This window comes from Quercus lobata, chromosome 5 (assembly GCF_001633185.2).
Source record: "Quercus lobata isolate SW786 chromosome 5, ValleyOak3.0 Primary Assembly, whole genome shotgun sequence".
NCBI classification, from domain to species: Eukaryota; Viridiplantae; Streptophyta; class Magnoliopsida; order Fagales; family Fagaceae; genus Quercus; species Quercus lobata.
Genome location: NC_044908.1, coordinates 88,528,808 through 88,549,479, shown reverse-complemented (window position 1 = coordinate 88,549,479; position 20,672 = coordinate 88,528,808). Strand labels below are relative to the sequence as shown.

Below are 20,672 nucleotides of genomic sequence, written 5' to 3'. Positions count from 1 at the left end.
TGTGTTTCATACACCTAACCAATTATTTAGATTATACGGCATGTGTTTCATGCTGTATAATCTCCTTTCTTTTTGTTGTGTTTTCTACGTTAGGAGTTTTTTTCTACCTGATAAAATTTTTCTGTTCATTAAAAAAAAAAAAAATTGCACCTAACCAATTATTTATTTATTTATTTTCTCTATACTAAATTGATAACAATGTAATGTTGCATGAGTGTCACATCAATCATTTCTTAAAACTTATCCCGTTACCTGCCTCGGCACTACCACCACGTATGATTTGTAGCCTTGGAAACCCATGTATTATATATGGTCTTTGTTAATCAATTTTATATAGTTACTTGAAGTGCATCTCAACCCTCCACTTGTATAATCACTAGTTTTTATTTGGGTGCTTATTCTATTAGAATGCGTTGCAAGCTGTAAAGGTACTATTCGGGGGTCATTCTGTCATTAATGTGACCAACTGAATTCATACAGTGCATTGAATGTGGAGGTGATGGGTACTTTACCTGAAAAACTTCCCCTCTTCTTTACTTGCACGTCACAAATTCTGTCCTCGATCTCCAATCTTCTGGCCTAAGTAGCTTATCTATAGTCCTCTGAGGAGTGTTCGCTCATTGGGCTCCTCGAGCAATCCGTTTCCTTGATTTCAACATCGAGGCTTTTATCAATGTGCTGGGTCGGGGCTAGTGAGAAGCAGGGCCCACTTTCTCCTTGGGTCGAACCTGCTTGGTAATATTCCTCCTTCGAGCCTTGCCCTCCCACATTAACCCCCCAAAACTCCACTCTCTTTGCCATTCGAGGGAGTGAGGTTTTGGTAAGAGGTAGGAGGGTTGGCACGTTCTGGATGTGTTACCACATAGAAATGTCTTTTCACCTATCCCATACATGTTGTTGACGCTTGGGTATCCTTAATGTGGTAGTTAATTCAACAAGCAGCTATGTGTTCCCCACGTTCTACGATGTGATGGAGATCAAACAGCTGTGATTTTATCGAATTAATGGGTGGGAACATTACTGCTCTCTTTTTACCCTTATATAAAGGGGTGTGAAGATAGCTCCCTTACTTTTAGAGAAAATCACCTATCCCTCAAAGAGTTTGCCCGAGGAGCCCAGCTTTCTACTCTCGTAAATTACCCCAAGTTCATACTTAGGATATAATTCCCCTTTTTCTATTATATATATATATATATATATATATATATATTTATATATATATATATATATTGTTCTTTCACTTTTTAGGATGGGTAGGTTTGCTAGCTTAGTGAATACTCTCGAGAATAGGGAAACCTTCAAGGCTAGATACAATATTCCTGCTAGGGTTGAGTTAGAACATTGTCATTTCGGGGAGTGGTACACCAAGAGACCAATTGAGGCTAGAGTCATCCTCATGATCACCTTTATAGAAGGCGGAATGGAGATTCCCATGAGTAGGGTAACGAGGGATTTCCTTATCCTCCATAGACTGCGCCTTACCTAGCATAGTTCTCAGCACCAGACCGGATCGAGAGGTCGGACCGTGAAAACCGAGAACCGAGATGAAAACTGGTTTTTTAAGCATAAAGAACTGGGCATATGTGGCAATTCCATGAACCCCTAAAACCGGGGTTGGACCGCATGAACCGGTGGCAAGAACCGTGCGGTCTAACCCCTTAGCAATTTTTTTTTAAAATTTTTTTTTATAAAAACAACTTAACACAATTTTATTCTACTTAATTAAATTATCCACCTCTTACAAGGAATAAAAAAATTATAATTAAAATCCTTCAAAGATATTCAACTTTACTTCAAAAATTAATCATAAATTTTAATGTTTTCATGGTTATTATTTTATTTTATTAACTTTCTTATTTAATTATTAAATATATGCTTGAAAATCATTAAATTTCCCTTACATATATAGGTATATTAGTCAATTTTGCTAGTTTTATAAATTTAATATCTATATTTAGGCTTTAATTAATTATGACGTCATCACGGTTCGACCTCGGTTTAACCTCAAAAATCTTGAACCTCTCCTTTTTACAGTTCAATGAACGGTTCGGGTCTGAAAATCTTGCCACCTAATACTTCCCAAACCTATTTAGGATATTAGGCAGTGTAGATAGCTTAAACAGAAAAATGGGTATCAACCTATCTCATCACAATGTCAACTGGGTGTACAGTTGACATTGTGATGAGAATTCTATTGGTAGAAAGTAGGAAGCAAAACTAGCTTCGGAATATATTGGAAATGTATACGTACCTAAATGGGAAGCAAGGCCATTACTACTATAAATAGTAAGTTAGTTATCATTTTGCCTTTCAAAAGTAATTTATAGAATAGATATAATTTCATTGCAATAATAATAGGATGTAGGCACATGCATGTTCTGCCATTAGCAATACCCAAAAACGTACTAGCTATAAGAATCAGTCAGTCTACGTTTTCTCTCGAATCAATCGAAGTTTGTCAGCAGAATTCCAAAACAAGTTTTGAATTTCCCGGCCCGAAACAAAATAAAAGTTTTTGGATAAGATCATGTGTCCTCTAGTAATGGGCACATATATTATTATTCACCTTGAAGGCCAACCTGCAACACTATAGAGCTACCCCATTAGAATTAAATTTAGGTCTCATAATTCAATCATTTTCAACTACCCTCCGCGACACATGCAGATAATTGTTGTGCATGACATCTTTCATGCACCTAACCAATTAATTCAAGCGACCTCACAATACAATATGGATAAGAGTAAAATTACAAGTTGGTAATCACCACTCTCCATTCTTTCATTTTATTGTTTGTAAAGAATCATTAATTGCAGAGGTCACTAATCTTGATGTAGTCTAGATCAATCTTCAAAATTAAGCCATGCAACAAAAGGGAAAGAAAAAAGAAAAAAGAAAAAGAGAGTAAAGAGAACAATAATGACGTTGAGGCTTCAGATTATACATGACCTTGCAATTATTTCAAGTTTTATCAAACCATTCGTCAGTGTTAATTTGACATGCTAAATCAAGCCTTGATGCCATTTTTTATTTAGTTTCCATACTCTAAACCATTTTGATGCCAGCCATGAAAGGAGTACTATAGATTAATCCTTTAGACGAGACATGCAATGTCAAGCCGGAACCACTTAGCTTTTGCTCAGTTATTTGATCAAGTCGCATTGTCATTGTAGGTGAAAGATGATTCTTCCAATCTCCAACTTTGCCACTCCTAAAAAAGCATTGGTTTTGGCTTTTGACACAATGGCTCCCACTTGTATGATTCCACTTGTATTGACCTCCAAACTAGACAGCTTCTCGAAACTACATAGGTTTATTATCTTTTGCACCACACATTTCTCTTCTTCCTTTAATGAGAAAGGGTAACCTATGAACTGAGCAAATTCTTTTACCAAATATATAGTCTAATTCTTTAGATCTTCATACTTTAGAAATAGTATTCTCTTTGGTGATTTCAAACTTGCTCTCCAATATCCTAACACATGATCCCAATATGGTCCAAAAATAGATAATCCTTCACAAAAGAACGTACTCAAACGCATCTCGCAAATGAATTTCTTTCATGGGTGAGGCTTCCATGCCCTTAGGACTTAGCTTGTTAGAAAAGTGCCATAGAGAGACAAATACATCCTTTGGATCCCTGCATATGTAAACAGTTTTACAGCTAGAATTTATAACGGATTTTGGTAAGGAAGTGTAAGGAATGTGTGTAGCCACAGGTGGAACATCTAGATCCAATTTTTGTGAATTTGAGCTAAGTTTGAACTCCAAATAAGGTACACAAACATGAGCCAGTCTGGTGAGTAAGGGGCTTGTAGACTCGTTGAAATGGAATCGGGTCATAATGGCAAAACTTAGTGCCTTAAGCCATGTTGTGCCAGATTTCGGAGCACTACTCAAAATCACATCATTAGGTTGAGGTGTGAACTGGTCTTGAACTGACAAGATCCCTCTTAAGTCGTGTGCACCGCACCAAAAACCTTCATATTGGTAGAGATCCACAACCCAACCACCGTTTCTTCTTGGGATGGTAGAAATGATCTCTTTGTATTTGTTATGGATTTTTGGATCAGACTTACACTCTTCCTTCCCGTTTCTTTTTGAACCAAAGTTCATTTTGAAAGAGGAGTCAATTGGTAGAAAGCAAAACTAGCTAGGTATATATTGAAAATGTAAACCTGAATGGGGAAGAAAGCCATTGCTATAAAAAGCAAGTTGAGTTCATCATTTGCTTTTCAAGTTTGCCATTTCAGAGGATAGGGCCATTAAAAAGTTTCACACTTTCACTCTCACTAATTAGATCAGATATCATTTCATTTGCAATAATAGGCACACGACTCCTGCCACTTGCATTGCCCAAAAATGGCTCTACTACCTATAACATGTGCCTCTTCTGAATTTAAAGATGGCAAAAGATTAACCCAATGATTTGTCACCAAGCTCAAAATGTCTCAAAAAGTGATTTAATCGTGAAAGATTAGAAAAGATTTTGTGAATTTTTTTCATGAAATTAAGGTTTCACTCTCACAGCAGATGGGAGTTACCTATTATACGTAGCATTAAAAAATAAACGCCAAACCGTATTTAAGAAGATTAATCTCATCGTAATAACCTAGAAGAGCTATCCTATCCCGTGCTTAGTAGCCTTAATTATTAAGATAAAAGATAACAAGATAACACCTAACACCACCAAATAATAACAATCCTTTGCGAAGAAAGATGCTAATTAACCGGTGGTGACGAAACCAAGAATTTGTTGGGGAAGACCAAAACTTGAACAAAAATTCATTGATTATTCAAGAATAAGAAATAGAAAAAATATATAAACAAAATAAAGATACAAATAGGAGTTTGATATATCAAAATGGAATTCGACGTTCCTTTATATCATTAAATTTATCTATATTTAATTCTGTATGGAGTTTTGTTACAATTTTCCTTTTGATATATAAAATCGAAAAGTCTGTTAAAATATCATTTTTCATTTAGTTGTGAATCTTTGTTTAATTTGATAATATTAATGATTGAAAATGTTTGTTTCATAGTCACAACAATAAGACTTAGAATAATAAGTACAAAATACAATAACTTTTTTTTTTTTTGAGAAATAAATACAACATGCTGCTAACCCCGTAGTTTGAACCCTTTACCCCTAGAGTCTAAGCACTTTGTATATGGAGATGTGTCAATTCAGCTATAAAGCCTTTGACACAATAACTCTATAAACAAATTGGCTTTTTTTCTTTTTTCTTTTTTATCATCTAGTATTCAGTAGCCATTGAAACAATGAAAAAAATATATATAGAACTACCTTTTAGAAGTCTAGATATCAAACTATATTATGTTAATTATGGTGAAGTTTCATGCATTTTAAACAGTATATTTAATTTCCCTGATTTGTGAATTCTTGCGGATAAAACTTGTTTACTAACAAAAAAAAAAAAAATATCATCACTTCTTAAAAAAAAAAATTGATGCACCTCTCAAAGATCAAGAATTGAATTAAAAATAAGCTACTATATTCTAAAAACTAAACCTCTCTCAAAAAAAAAAAAAAATTCTAAAAATTAAATAAAAAACTTAATTATATGTTTACTAAACTGATTATTTGATCCTTGTAGTTGAAAAGTAATTGCAGTATAAAAACATATAATTGATAGTGATGCTCAATTGTAAAGTCATCTGAAATAAATTTGAAATAATTTGAAATTTGAAATGATTGAATGTGGTTGTGTTTATTCTTTATCCCGGAGAGCCCACTTTTTCTTGGCGGAGAATTTATTTCATTGGATTTTTTTTTTAGTTAGTTGAAAAAATATTTTTATATTTGTTTTGGTAGGGCGCGCTATGCCACATATATGATTTGGGTTTTTGAGGGCTCATTTTCAATTTCGAAATTGCGGCCAATTGTTATCAAAAAAGAAAAAAAAAAAAAAAAAAAGAAGAAGGAGAAGAAGAAATTGATGCCATGTGACCCATTCCAAAACTCATATATATGTGGCCATATGGCCCGTTCCAAAACAAAAACAAAATTTATTTTGTACTAACAAAACTAAAACAAATATCTTATATAAAAAAAATCTCCATTCCAAAAAATGCAAATGACATACGCATTAAACTTTGTTCTATATGACATTGGTAGTTGGCACATGGGAACTATAATTAAAAGTTTTTTACTTTGAGATTTGAGTTTTTTTGTTTTGTTTTTTTTTTTTGGTGATAATTTTTAATAGTCGAAGGAGAAGTGTTCGAATCCTTAACGTTTTAGTTAAAAACACTAGAAAGTGTATGTTAAGCTACAAAGCTCTTGGGGAGATTTGAGTGTTGTTATACTATTTAACTCCACCTAAAGGATTGTTTTGGCATTTTTATTTTATTGCTATCAATAAGATAACTTCAATTGAGAATCATTATTGATTATATATTTTTTAAACTATATACAATAAATTCTCAATTACCAGAATTTAAATATCAATTAGTGAATATATAGTAAAGTTCCTTATTCTTAACTCAATTTTAAATTATGAAAAGCATGTAAATCTTTTTAGAATCAACCATATTTATTTGTCAGTAAACAAATTTTATCTGCAAGAATTCGTAAATCATAAAAAACTATTGTTGAAAAGAAATGAGGTTACACATTTTTCAAACCCACCCCACGCAACATGCATGTATGTTAGGCGGGAATTAAACCCATTAAATAAGTTGATTAGCTTGATTAAATAAGGATGATACCCACTAATGGGCAATCCAATTAAACAAGTTTGGCCAAGTTCAATCCATTTCTTTGCAACTTAAACCAAGACATCCATAATCTAAATAATCCTCATCTATTCTAATTATCAAATTAAAAATTTTTAAAAATTTGGTTTCAAATTTTTTTTTTTAAATTCATATTGCCGACGTGGCAAAAATTTAGCCTTTGGCGGAAACTATAAAGTGTTACTTTAGAGAGAGAGAAAAGTGCACAAACCTTATCTTCTTCGGTTTAGAGTGAGAGACAGTGCAATGGCCGCAGCCACAGCAAGTCATTTGCTGATGCCTCCAATACGATGCTCTGATTCAAACCCAACAAGACGCGGTTTTGGAACCAAAAACAACACCAACAAGGTACCCACGTATGTATTATATCTATACATACCTATGTGTTTTCATCTATCTATATGTGTATATGTGTCTGAGATACAATTTTCTTTGGTTCTCTGTTTGGTTGCTAATAAAATGTTGGAAAAGTAAAGAAAAGATTGATGCTTTCTTTTTAAGGTTATTTTTGTAATGGGTTTTTCTCAGCAATGACTTGGGAATAATAGGAAATGAAAGACCCACTGTTTTCTTTGATCTTTCTATTTGGTTGCCAGGAAAAAGTGGAGGAAAGAAAACAAAGTTTTTGGCCAAAAGATTTGTGCTTTCTGTTGTAATTTTTTTTTTTTTAATTGGGCTCTCTCGGCAGTGAAGTGTGCATAATAGTAACACAATGTATTGACTTGTTCAATCCTTATTTGAGAGTTTTCTTGCATTACTTGTTTGATTACTGAGAAAATGTAGGAAAAAGTATGGAGTCTTTCCTTTAATTGTTATTTCATAGCCATAGAGAAAGTAAATACTTACTAACTTAGGGAAATTCTGAACAAAGGAGAGAAATTAAAAATATTCCTAATATTATTCTAAAGCTATATATTTAAATGCTTTCTAATATGTCTTTATGGTTAATTTGTTGATTGGTTTGCTCATCAATGAAATGGTCATAATGGAGACCTTATATTCTGACATGTGAATTGTAAATAGTCAGTTGCACCTGTATGATAGCAATGCTTTCATCATGTCGTAATCACTGTTTTTGCCTGGTGCAGGAAATCAACAACTAAGCAATCTGGTCCTGTACCTACTCGTAAGTGTGAATAGTTTTCCCCTCAATTTAGGAAAATTATTCATATATTTGTTTATTTGAACTTTGTACACTACAATTGTCCAAATTTAATCTTTTATTGTTCAGAACATTTTGCACAAAAAATGTTTGAGTTGTGAATGTTGCCCTTGATTCTTTGTGTACCTCTGTATGTGTAAAAAAGGAGGGAAAAAAGGGTTTGGGGGATAGGACATTTTAATCCATCAGTCTTCTTTAAACTTGGATTTTGGTTTGTATTTTGCTCTAGTAAATGTTCAAGGTGTCAATTTTTTTTTTCCTTCAACATGTTTTACATAAAATAATCATTTTAACCCCTTTTTTTTAAAAATTTTTATTACAGTTATCTGATTATATGCATAGTCTTGAGGCTGCTTAAAGCATTTATAAAGATCTCTCAACTGATAATTCTGCTTTGAAAAACTTGTGGTGGGCTCTGAAACTTTTTTTTTTTTTTTAAATCTTTTGTTAACTTTGGGGCAATAGGCCTGTATGGCACACATGGGCTTCCAAAACCTGATACTTCTCTTGATATCGCTTCTTGTTTCCCATTATGCTGGTCTTCTCACAATTTTCTTTGCATGTTCGCCATGATATTGCATGGCCACTTGTAGTTTTGGACATGCTTGTGGTTTGTAAGATTAGACAGCATCATCCTCTTAAGTTATATAAATCCTTTTAATCAAATTATTTAATGAATTTGGACCCTCATGTAACTTTCCTAGATTTGTTCTGTTTATATTCTACTGGTCTTTGCTGCATTAACCTTACCACAAGTTTTCATTGTAGAGGCACCTGGTTTAAGTTCTCAATTTGATGGGAAATCGAAGAATAATTCTTTGGACCTTCAGTTTGAGGAACGGTTGGAAGCAGTTAGAAGGTATATTGTGTTATGTTTCTTTCCCATGAGCTTCTCATATGTCCTTACTTGAAAATAATGAAGTGAGATCAGGTCAAAATAGAAAATCATTCATTAGGTTTAGGAAATATCAGGCTTGAATTAATGATTTTTTCTACCAACATCAATGTGACACTCTATCCATGAAGAGAAATCTTTTTCTTTATTCAATTGAAGAAAGGAAATAAAACAATTTGCCTCATTTCAGGTTTCATACTTACATGTCAGTTTGATTAAATTGTATTTAATATCCTGGATGATGGAAGGTTAGGTTAGAGTATGTTACTTTCTCGTGATATTGCAGGCTTTTTCACTAAAAGATTACTTTAGCTTTTCCTGAAGTATTGAAAATTAATAAGCTTAGTAACAGTTTAAAACATATGAATATACATAGTGATGTCGCGGAAGCTTGAAGAAAGCACACACAATACTTTCTTAGATGGAACAGAAACTAAAATGTTAGCTTTTGGTCATAAACATCAAATCCATAAGGGGTCCCTTGAATTCACAAGGTGATAGGTTTGGAATCCACCAGAGAAAACTTTGAATTTTATTAATAATAGTATGTTTTGCCTCTAGAGGCTACATAGCATATAAATACTAAAAAAACAAAACTCTAGGATGACTAGGAAAACATTCAAAACCCTAATTCGTGCTAATCACGAGATTAGGTGGCAAAGTATCGATTTTTACCAAAATTGAGTTAAATGCAAAATCATAAACTGCAAACCTTAAAGCTTGTTCCAAAACAAGCGAGACCTTATTATGAATTTTGAGCAAAAAGTTATTAAGGAAACAACTAAAAATAGAAAAATCATTGTTCTTGGAGCCTTAATGGAGGAATTTACCAAAGTTAAGGTGCACCTTGTGGCAAGGTGATGACTTTTGATCAAAAGACAGTTTCCCTTCAACTAGCAAAATTTCATGCAATTTTGACACCTTTGCCCTGATGATTTCTACTTGTGCATTTTGGTCTTGCGTCGTGATTTCAGCCGCCCTTACTACTCCAGGAAAGCCTGTGCTATCTGTTCTACATCACATAGACTTTTATAAATATTAATAATAAGTCATAAACACAAGTGATTGCATTTTTCTGTTATATTGTAGCTTGGTAAGTCATATGGAATGGCTGCAGTGTTGCAAGAACCTGCTATCTGGAAAACTGACTATGATGGTCATAAATCAGTATAGCACCTATCAGCCAGGTCTTCTTATATTAACCATACACTGAATTGAAGCCTCTAAGTTATTGAAAATGAGACAGAAAATGAGGTGATTATCTCTTAGTGCACTGCTTAGTCATGAGGAAATCATGGTCTTTACTCTTTATTGCTTCTTAGATAAACTGGGTACCCCTCTGTGCTTGATTTGGAGCTGTTGGCAGGGGTGAATTGCCCCTGCTTTTAAGGGAGAGTGGCCAATTCATCTTATTAAGTTTTCCTTTCTTAAAATCATTTTTGCAACCCTTGCAAGAGAGTGGCCATTACAGCTAGTTGTATGAATTTTTCTCTGTGCATCATTTTTGGAATAATTATTCATGACTATGGCTTTCTGTATGCTTCTCAGGTCAGCGCTCGAGAAGAAAAAAGAAGATGACGAAAAAGACTTTGGAGCAATTGACTATGATGCACCAGTTGAGGCAGAGAAGAAAACGATTGGACTTGGTACACAGGTAAAATTTTCAGCTGTTTGTGCTTTTCTCACCTGTAAAATGATATGATTGACATCATCTTCAACAGTATATATATCACTAATTCAATTTTGATATGACAAGATTGGGGTAGGTGTAGCTGTCTTGGTCTTCGGTTTGGTTTTTGCTCTTGGAGACTTTCTTCCCTCAGGAAGGTATGGCATAGTAAGTGAAAGGTTCTTCTATCCTGTACTAATTTTTGATCAATCATCTCTGTTGTTGTTTCCATTGTGTCTAGCTGTTCCTACTTTGTCTCATCTGATAAACTTATCTTTTTCTTTTAAAAAATAACAGTTCAGTCTGGCTTTTGCTGGGGCATAAAAAGGCCAAGTGTTAAAACCTTAATTTAAAGCCAATTGATACAACATTGCATACCTTGAACGTAAAAATCATTACTATGGTTCATAATAGTGTTTGTAGTTTTCAAAGGCATATATCATTGAAGACTACCACCAGCCAAAAATTGGGAACATAACATTTCGTAGGGGACCCTGGAGCTCTACTGGAACTATTCAAATATGAAATTTTCAAATTTATTTATTTTATGTTTTAATCTCATTTCCTCAAAACTACTATTTGATCTATCCATATTATTACTGTTGTTGATTTATTCTGTCCTAACTGTTTCTCCTCCCCCTCAACCCTCATAATAATATTTCATGGGTTGCAATTTCTGGAGGCATGGTTTGATTTTGAGATGACCTTCAATTTTCCAGTGTTAGTCCCACTGAGGATGGTGCCGTGGTCAATAATAAACTGTCGGAAGAAGAGGAAGCTACTCTTCAGGTAATATTGGAAATCTCTAATAATTTTTACTCTTGAGTAACTTATCAAGAAAAGAGAAATTTACTCTTGAGTAGTATTCTTGGAAATTGCTCACAGGAACTTAGAAGTACTAAGCAAGTTATAGCTTTTAGTTTTAGTTTAGGAGATAGTTACCAGAATGCATATGAACAATTATTATTATTATTATTTTGATAGGTAACGTAAAGTTTTATTAAATAAAAGAAAGCAGCCAACCCGAGTACACAGAAGTTTCATAATGAACAATTATTTTTTGAATTGCTTTGTTTTTTGGGGCAATAATTTTAATTCCTACTTTAAAAGATAATGTCATTCATGTCATAGTAAGTTTCATAATGATAGTGGTTAATCTACATAGAAGTATGGCTTATTTAGCATCACCAAGGGTGATCCTCCAATTCTGAGCTGGTTTATTATGTAGTTTTGTATTACATGTGCATTTATTTTACAGCAATTTATTCATCTATTAATTTACTTTTGGCTGATCGTATTTGTTTTTCTGCAATGTCTTTTGATGAAATCAGGAAAGATTAATCATGTACATTTAATTCTTGATATGTGGCAGACTAGGCTGAAAGATTATGAGGCAACGCTAACTAACTCCCCAAAAGATCCAATCGCTCTTGAAGTGAGTCTTTCATTGTTCTGCAGGATACCAGTTCTGTTTCTTTGTTACTGTATGCTGATATCACTGAAAATAGAAATGTACTTGTGCTGGTTTGACTGAATTATTGCTACATGTTTATTTTATTGTTATATGAAACATATTTCAGTGTCGTCTATATGTGTAATTAGCTTTGGAACTAGACTTAAAGGAGTCATTTCATCTTTCAAGAAGGAAAAAAGAAGGGATTGTATTCAATATATGCTGCTGATTCTTTTAGTTAATGCTGGTTGAAACGTGCAAATAGAAGAAATTGTCTTAGTCCAATCGCCTGTCCTATAGTCAGGTTAAGAGCATGAACCTAATCTGATGGATTTGGTGGCTTTCAATCTAGACCAAAATGCTAACCTAATTATGTTAAAAAGCTTTTAAAGTAAATTTATGCCCACAAGCATGTGTGCATTCACACACACACACACGCAGAGAGGGGGAGAGAGAGCAATCTACTTGAAAAATTATAAGATTCTCATTTTTGGTTTCATGTTGGTCATATTTGGGAGCCAACTAAAACCAATCAACCCAAATTTATCTGTTGGATAACAAGAATTTGGAGCTTGGGGATCTTGATTTAGTAGATTGCATTTTTATTACTAGAAGGGGAACACAGAAATTTTATGACATGAGCTTTCAAAAAAAAAAAGCAATTGAAAAGGTGTGATTAACCTTAATCATCTTATGGTATCAACATGCACATGCAACATATAGAAGACACAATGAACAAGTGTGAATTCCATTGACCGTGTTAAAATAATATTTATTTAATTAAATTCATCATTTCCTATTAACATAAGCTTTTGGGACAAGTGGTAGTTTATCAATGTATCATGGCAAATGATTCTAAGTTTAAACCCCATCTCCACTTTACCTCTCATTTAAAAGTTTCATATGCAATTTTTCCCTAAAAAAAGTCCTAGAACAAATATATTCTTAATCTACTAGGTAATTATTTAATTATTTTTCTGGTTCCATCATTATTTTTATAAATATTTTACTTCCTATCCCAATTTGATGGAATTGGTAGGGAGCTGCAGTGACATTGACAGAATTGGGAGAATATACTCGAGCTGTCTCTGTGCTTCAGGACTTGACTAAGGTATTTTCATGCTCCATGTTCGAAGTTTTATGAATTTTATGTACAATAAAGTGGACATGGTGTTTTAACCATGCTTCCAAGATAATAGTTTTTCAATTGATCTATTGGCTTTTGTGCTCCACAGGTGAAACCAAGTGACCCTGATGTTTACCGTTTGCTTGGAGAAGTCAAATATGAACTCAAAGATTATGACGGGAGTGTAGCTGCATTTAAGATTTCTGATATGGTAAGTCTTCCTCAGATTTGCAGGATAATGTTCTGCTTGTTGCTGGTTTAGACTGCCGTGTGCACTGAACATGGGGATTTTTTGCCATTTAACATGATTTTCTTAACAATTTTGTTAGTTGGTAAATTTTTGAAACTATTTTGTAAACTAGTATCTCGAGGCTCTGAAACTCGAGTTTAATGAAGGAACTCTAAGACTCGAGTTCCAGGAGGTGGCAAAACTGATGTGGATAAAAAATCCATGTGGAACTTGAGTCTCCAAGAACTCAAGTTCCACAAAGGAAAAAAATTCTCAAAGGCTGAGAAAGTTCATGCCTCCCATTCACGTGTCCCACCATTAAATGGGATGACCCATCAAAACAAATTCACCAAAGCAACAACAAATCAATAGCTAGAGCCTAGAGGTTTGTTCTGCTTCATGCTTCAGCTTTCTTGGTCCCCCATCCCGACCATCAGATCTGAAACAGCATCCCAACCACGTACATCATCTTTTCTTGTATTATTTCTTGGGATGCTTTGTAGGAACTCGAGTTCCACGTGGATTTTTAGTCCACCTCAGCTTTGCCACCACTTTGAACTTGAGTCTCAAAGACTTGAGTTCCTTCATTGAACTCGAGGCTTTAAGACTCGAGATGCTACTAAACAAGATAGTTTGCAAAACTTGTCAACTAACGAAATTTGCTTGACTTTGGTATGCTAAATAATGAGCTCATCTTTATTAGCATTGGTGCTCGTAACTTAACATCGGTGTTTGACTGTGTGCTCTCAGCCTCTCACCAACCAGGGCATGCGATTTACAGGTTGTTGGTTGTATGCATCTATGAGGATTATTCTCAAATCAAATTAGTTAGGATGCCTATAATTAAGTATTTTCTTCAATCATAGATTACGGTTTCCTAGATTTTGGGATTTGTTGATTAGAACTTAGAAGGATAGCCTAAGGACTATGAAGGGTTAGGAATTGAAAAGTCATACGAAAAATCAACTAAGAGGATGCAGGTGACCAATCTAAGCCCCAAATGACAGACACTGATCCCTAAATTTGATGTTGTTTTTATGTCATTATAAATATTTCGCAAATAACCTTTTATTTTATATTAAATTTGATTTGCACTGTATGAAGAGGAAGCGTGTGAAATTGATAATCACATTATATACAATTGATAGGAATTGCAGGAAGCAGAATAAGAGCTATTATTTTATTATTAGTTGATAAATGTTTGCGCTGATGATTACTTAATAAAAATATTTGAAGTCTTCATATACCTAACAGGTGTCTAAAGAGATCAACTTTGAAGTACTGCGTGGCCTTACAACTTCATTACTTGCTGCTAAGAAACCAGATGAGGTTTGTCATCATGCTATTAGGTTGAATGCTCCACAATTCAAAACTTTTTTGAAAGAGCCTCTTGTTTTAATTCTTAGCCATTGATACAAACAGATAGGAGCTGATTTTGTTTTATTTTAAGGGTATTTCTCTAATTCATAAACTTATGGAATTGGTTGTAGATTTGCTTTATTGGGTTATAATATTATTGATTAATTATGTTATAGGGTTTTTTAATTTGAGTTTGCAATAGTAATTTAGTTTGTGCTTAGTAAAAGTCCATATATTCCATGTTCCATAAGGTTTAGGTTAAGCCTCTATACCCCATTTAACCCATCAGCAAAAAGCTATGGAGCAACCCCAAAATACCAAAACTATTCTTGGGTTACTGTTCACAGCCCAAAAACTTGTGCTCTCTTCCCTTTTTACATCCAAATCGGATCCCTTTTCTTATTCTGTTAGAGACCCTAAAATTCTTAACTGTTACCAACCTTTTCCAACCAGAAAATCCTTCAACAGTTGTTTTGGTTTCCAACAACCTAAATGACAAAATCTTTTTAACCCAAATCAATAGTTCAAGGCTTAATTAAGACCCGAATCATCATTTCTTGTTCCTTTTTTTTTTTTTTTTTTTAACTTTTGGTTACCAAAACCTGTCAAGAAACTAAACAAAAGGCTGACAACAGCTTTGTTCTATGTCAGCCATCTTTCAGCTACTCAAGTGGTGGAATATGTTGTATTCACTTATTTGAACTCACCCAAACTGTTGGACACATAGCCCAGCTACTGGATAGCTGAGTTGATCTTGATTTCATGATATTACTACTCTGACTTCAATTCATGTTCAGGACTTGCATAAATGTACAGATGTTTATTTTTCTCTAATAGAAACTTTTATATTGATTTCTTACGCCAATGAGCTCTAGCATAATCGGCACCTTTTTCCCTTATAAGTTTTAGGTGGAGGGTAAGGTTGTAGGTTCAAGACCCATTGAATGTGTGTGTAACTTACCAATCAAAATACGCACACACACAACACACACCAAATTAACTTATAATAATTTCTAAAACTTTCTGGTTATTATTTAATGCCATATGTAAGATTAGATCTTCAATCTAGGTTCACTTAACATTTTGTCTTAGTTATGTCCTAAATTGATAGGAATTTGTACATATATGAGAGCAGATTCTATTTTAAAAATGAAAAATATTATGTAATTTTTGTCATGTGATCATCACTGCCCAGCCTTGCAGTCAACTGACTGGGTCCTTTGAATTTGGCTTGTATCGATTTTCCACATAATATTCTCTTATGTAGAAAAGAGAGCTAAAACTAACTTGCTTTAGTTAAACTCAGGTGTGGAGCTCCTTATCTCCTTTTTGGATCCCAAAAGCATCGTTATAGAGATTCTTAAGTCAATTACTTAGAATCCAGGCATATTATTGTCATCTCATGAACAGTTACATGTAACAGCCTGTTAGACAAGCATATCTGCAATTACAATTTCATTTTTCTTTTCTTTTCTTTTTAATGCAGGCTGTTCAATTTCTCCTGGGCTCTCGTGAACGACTGAATTCTCAGAACTCTAATAGTAAGGTTGAAGAGACAAATTCACAACAGGTGGACCCTGTTCAAGTGAGTTGTAGTTTCTCAATCACAGATTACACTTTTAAGATTCCAAAATTACAAAAGTAAAAGGAAAAGGGAGGATTTTAATTATGATTTGGGTGTAGCCTTTTAAAATATGTTGCATCATAATTGATTTGTCTTTCAGGGAGTGTTCTAGAGAACTTACAATACTAAGGTTTTAGCCCTTTAGATTCACTAAAGTATTACATTTGTTCAACTAATGAAAATGACTTTGGTTTTATGTGGATAATGTTTTTAGAAAGCATGCCTTCACAAAAATGCTGTCATCATCTCTTTTAATACTTATGGAGTAATAATAAGATACCATATATATGACAATAATAAGTCATATATGTGAAACAGCATTTATGCATTCAATTTTTTACATTAGTTTTCTTTGTTAAATGCAGCCAAGAAACATGTTATTATGTGATCATGTTTTTAGTTTATAATACTTACTAATTAGCAAGTGAAAGGCTACTGAATAACAAAGGAGTAAGACCAAGTCATCAACCCTATTAGTAAAACAAAAAATTGATTATTACTCTTTTATTTTCAAAAACTCATCTATAGTAAGATCCGAATTCTTTTCCATTGGGTGCCTCATCAGAAGTGAGGTCCTTTGGGGCTGTGACAAGGGCTCAAAACCTCTGTTTATTTTAGCTAAAGAAGCAGCCTCAGGAATGATATCATTGAAAATGTATAATAATAATGGTATTCAAATTTGATTATCAAAAAAAGAAATACTAATGATATTAAAATTTTAAAATAGTATGGGGAAAGAAAACATTTGATCTCCTCTCTTATTCTCTCTATAAAGAAAGCCTTAATAGCTGTGGGAGAAAAAAAAAAAAAAAAAAAAAAAAAAGAGGGAATGCATCTCAATCTTTTTTATTTGACATTTTGTATTATTTGTGTACAGACAAGTTAGCTACTTTCTCTAATTTTCTGCCTTCTCTTTGTTTGTCACTCCAATCTAATTTGAAAGCTTGCAAAAGGAATTCTTTTTAACCTATTCTAGAAAATAAATCTAGAGCTCCTTTATATGTGATGTTCAAACATGCCTTTCCTTTTTTATATTTGTTGTATCCTCAATTTTTTTTTTGAGAGAGAGTTTCAACCTATGGCGTCCGCTCCTGATGATAGCTCTTTATCATCAAACCAAGACACCAATCAGTTTTTGGTGTAGGCGGAGATCGAACCCCATATCTCTTATACAACCATCAGAGACTTTACCAGTTGAGCTAACTGGAACCCACTTGTATCCTCAATTTTTAAATCCTTTTTTCCGTGGATATATAAGAGTACATGTGAAAAAAATCTCAAGAATACATGCACCAAATTAAGATGATAGCTGAATCTTTTAGGTTCCTTAATGTTTTTTTATTTAAAATTTTGACAATTTTTTTTTAATGTTTTTCATCATCAGACATCCTTTAATTGCTTTCTCTTAAATGAAATCTGATTTTCAGTGGCTTTTTTCTTGGTTGTCTTTTGCCATTTTTTTCTTTGCAATGAGATTTATTTCAGGTTGAATTACTTCTTGGTAAAGCATATTCAGATTGGGGCCATATCAGTGATGCTGTATCTGTTTACGACCGCCTCATCTCTAGTCACCCAGATGACTTCCGTGGTTACTTAGCTAAGGTTCCTCTCTCTCTCTCTCTCTCATTTATGCAATGAATGTTCTGGCCAGATAGCTTGGAATGTTTGTTAATTTAGAACTAAGATGAAAATTATTTTTTACCAATACACCGGCATATCTCATCAAAATATGCCAATACCAGGTACAAAATGTATATGATAATGAACAAAGTATTCAGTTATAAAGATCTCAATGTATGAAACCTTTGCATTGCTAGACACTTTAGTGAAGAAAAAAAAAATTATACATATTTATAGTTAATAGTATGTGGTTAAATGATTAAATTTACAATATCCCAATAGCTTAAACTTTTGGAACAATCGGTAATTTAAGATGGTATCAGAGTAGGAGGTTTTGAGTTCGATTCATGTCCCCTCTACTCTACCTTCCATTTAAAATCCCATATGTTGCGCCTCATCTATTAAAAGAGAGTTTGAGCCCACATGTGAAGGAGAGTGTTAGAAATATATGGTTAAATGATTAAATTTACTATATTCCAATAGTTTAAACTTTTGGGACAATCGGTAATTTAACATCTATATTAATAGTCATTTTGCAACTTCGCCATGTTATCTAATTACATTTCTGAAAGGAATATTTCATCAAGATTGTTTGAAATTTTAGTTTCATTTTTTTTTATTGAGGGGAAAAACCCTAGATCCTAGTGTAGATTTTGTGTTTGTGTTGTGCATGTATGCTGTATAGCATATGGTAAAAATGGGGTATTAGTAGTATTACAAGAATCTCACTAATAGGAGTTCTCTCTATGAATCTTCATTACTGGCGGTTCCTGCAAAATTAATCATGAAGCTTTTTAATTAAAATGGTGTGTATGTCTTTCCAAACTGGTAAAACATCCATGGTGATTTTTTATTTATTTATATTTTATTAAAACAAAATTAGTACTTTGAGTGCATGTAGATACAGGTAAATACATATTTAAATCACGCACATCCACTATCCACTCTATTCTAATTGTTAAGTATTCTTATATAAATCCTGGGATCATGGAAATTGTTTCTGGATACTATATCTAAGAATAATTTAACCTATCAAAAACAAATATCTAAGAATAATTATGTGTTCATGCTTCTTTCTGATTTGTGTGACTACTGTTTGAATAATGCATGATATGAGAGAATAGAATCTTTCAAGAATATGGAGGAAATTGCCAATGGAAAAATAAGAACTGGTTACTGATTGAATGGAGTGCACAGTCCAAAAAATGCATGCAAAATGGTTACTGACATTGTTCTTCACAATGCATCATTGTTCTTTATTGGTTTTGATTCCCTCTTTCCCGCTGGTTGATGGTTATGCTTCTAGTTTAGATATTTTGAGATGAACTGAACTTGCATATAAATTTTATCGGTATTATTCTTCTGCAGGGAATCATTTTGAAAGAAAACGGTAAAGTTGGAGATGCAGAGAGGATGTTTATTCAGGTGAGTATGTGAATATTTATTGGCATATGCATGTATATGGAAATTCATGTACACATGTATGTATGCATCGATAATAGTGTCTTTTGAAATGCATATATGTATATTTATGTGTCAATATACATGTAATCATGTATGTGTCTATGTTCATATGCGCATTCTTCTACCTCAATCGCACAAGTAATACCAGCAAGCTACAATAGGCACTACAGCTTTCTATGTTTTGTGGATGCATTATTTTCTTTTCTTTTCTTTATTATTGTTATGGTTGTTTTGTTGTGTAATTGTGGATCCATGCTGACTATTTTCCAAGTATCTAATGGTAAAAGAGTTGGGGAGATTACAGCTTATGTTGACAGGTAATGAGCATGCCTTTGCATATATTTTCTATTCTACTCAAAATTATTTATTTTTGAACTCTCCTCTTTTGAACTAACATGGGAGGGCTTGAAGTTTAGAGCAACTCTTGAAGTGTTGAATTTTCCTAATTCGCAACTAAAATATTTTAAGGGACTTTGATGGAATAATTGTATCTCAAATGCAAAGCCTCACGACTTTTGACTCCTCTTTGTATAAGCCTGGTTGATTGGGTACAAGTTGAAGTTTAAAACCATGGATCTCTTTGGGAAGGGGTCACCTCGTTTTGTATCTTTTTATGTAATTGCAATGATTATCATGCTTTTGTGGAACCTTGGCACTTATATTATGTCTATATAGAACGTACACACATTGCACACATCAAGGATGTAAGCTAGTATCTATGGCCTATGTGCAGGCACGGTTCTTTGCACCAGAGAAAGCTAAGGCACTTGTAGATCGTTACTCAAGACGGTAACTGCTGTTGTTACTGCCTGTTTTTGTGCATGGTTCGTTTATAACTTAGTCTTGATGTAGTTCCATTTTGACTATTGGACTATTTATATCGGTCTCCAAAATTTTCATAAGTTCATTTAGTGTGTCTCTAGATTGTATGTACATGTATAAGGATTGGCTGATAAGGATAAAACTGTTACCCTGATTTTCCATATGTAATTTAAAAAATTAAATAAATCAATAGAATACGAAATTTATTTGTTATTATGATGAGGATCGAAAGAACTTAAAGATGAACATTACGTTAGGATCAGCTTTTTATTTATTTATTTTCCTGCTGCTAACCATCAGAGATTCAGTGCAATTTCAAGTCAGTCTTCCTAAAATGATGCTTCGCATGTAGCATGGCATTACATATTTTGATTGCATAAATGCCTTTTAAAGAATTAGTGCCAGAAACATACTTAAGTTTATGACAAATGTGCCAAAAACTTAAAAACAAGGAAATAGAGGGTTTTGCTGGATATATGTTGTAAATAT

The 20,672-nt window shown here is 33.3% G+C and overlaps 1 protein-coding gene and 1 pseudogene across 1 annotated transcript; one reads left to right on the top strand and one right to left on the bottom strand.

Annotated features, from left to right (window-relative positions):
- Positions 1 to 3,043: 3,043 nt before the first annotated feature.
- On the bottom strand, positions 3,044 to 4,114 carry LOC115991422 (annotated as a pseudogene).
- A 2,856-nt stretch (positions 4,115 to 6,970) lies between these two features.
- LOC115991720 lies at positions 6,971 to 20,399 on the top strand. The gene is made up of 14 exons (XM_031115589.1): positions 6,971 to 7,116; positions 7,849 to 7,886; positions 8,691 to 8,781; positions 10,366 to 10,471; positions 10,574 to 10,644; positions 11,206 to 11,275; positions 11,859 to 11,921; positions 12,979 to 13,050; positions 13,175 to 13,276; positions 14,549 to 14,623; positions 16,140 to 16,238; positions 17,763 to 17,879; positions 19,266 to 19,322; positions 20,095 to 20,399. Exons 1-14 carry the CDS (start codon positions 7,007 to 7,009, stop codon positions 20,152 to 20,154), a joined length of 1,131 nt encoding a protein of 376 aa, XP_030971449.1. The 5' UTR covers positions 6,971 to 7,006; the 3' UTR covers positions 20,155 to 20,399.
- Positions 20,400 to 20,672: the final 273 nt, after the last annotated feature.

Coding starts and splice junctions, on each gene's coding strand:
- LOC115991720 (XM_031115589.1), top strand. CDS start 7,007: ATGGCCGCAGCCACAGCAAGTCATTTGCTGATGCCTCCAATACGATGC. Junction 7,887..8,690: donor ATCTGGTCCTGTACCTACTC/GTAAGTGTGAAT, acceptor TTTTCATTGTAG/AGGCACCTGGTTTAAGTTCT. Junction 17,880..19,265: donor TCCGTGGTTACTTAGCTAAG/GTTCCTCTCTCT, acceptor ATTCTTCTGCAG/GGAATCATTTTGAAAGAAAA.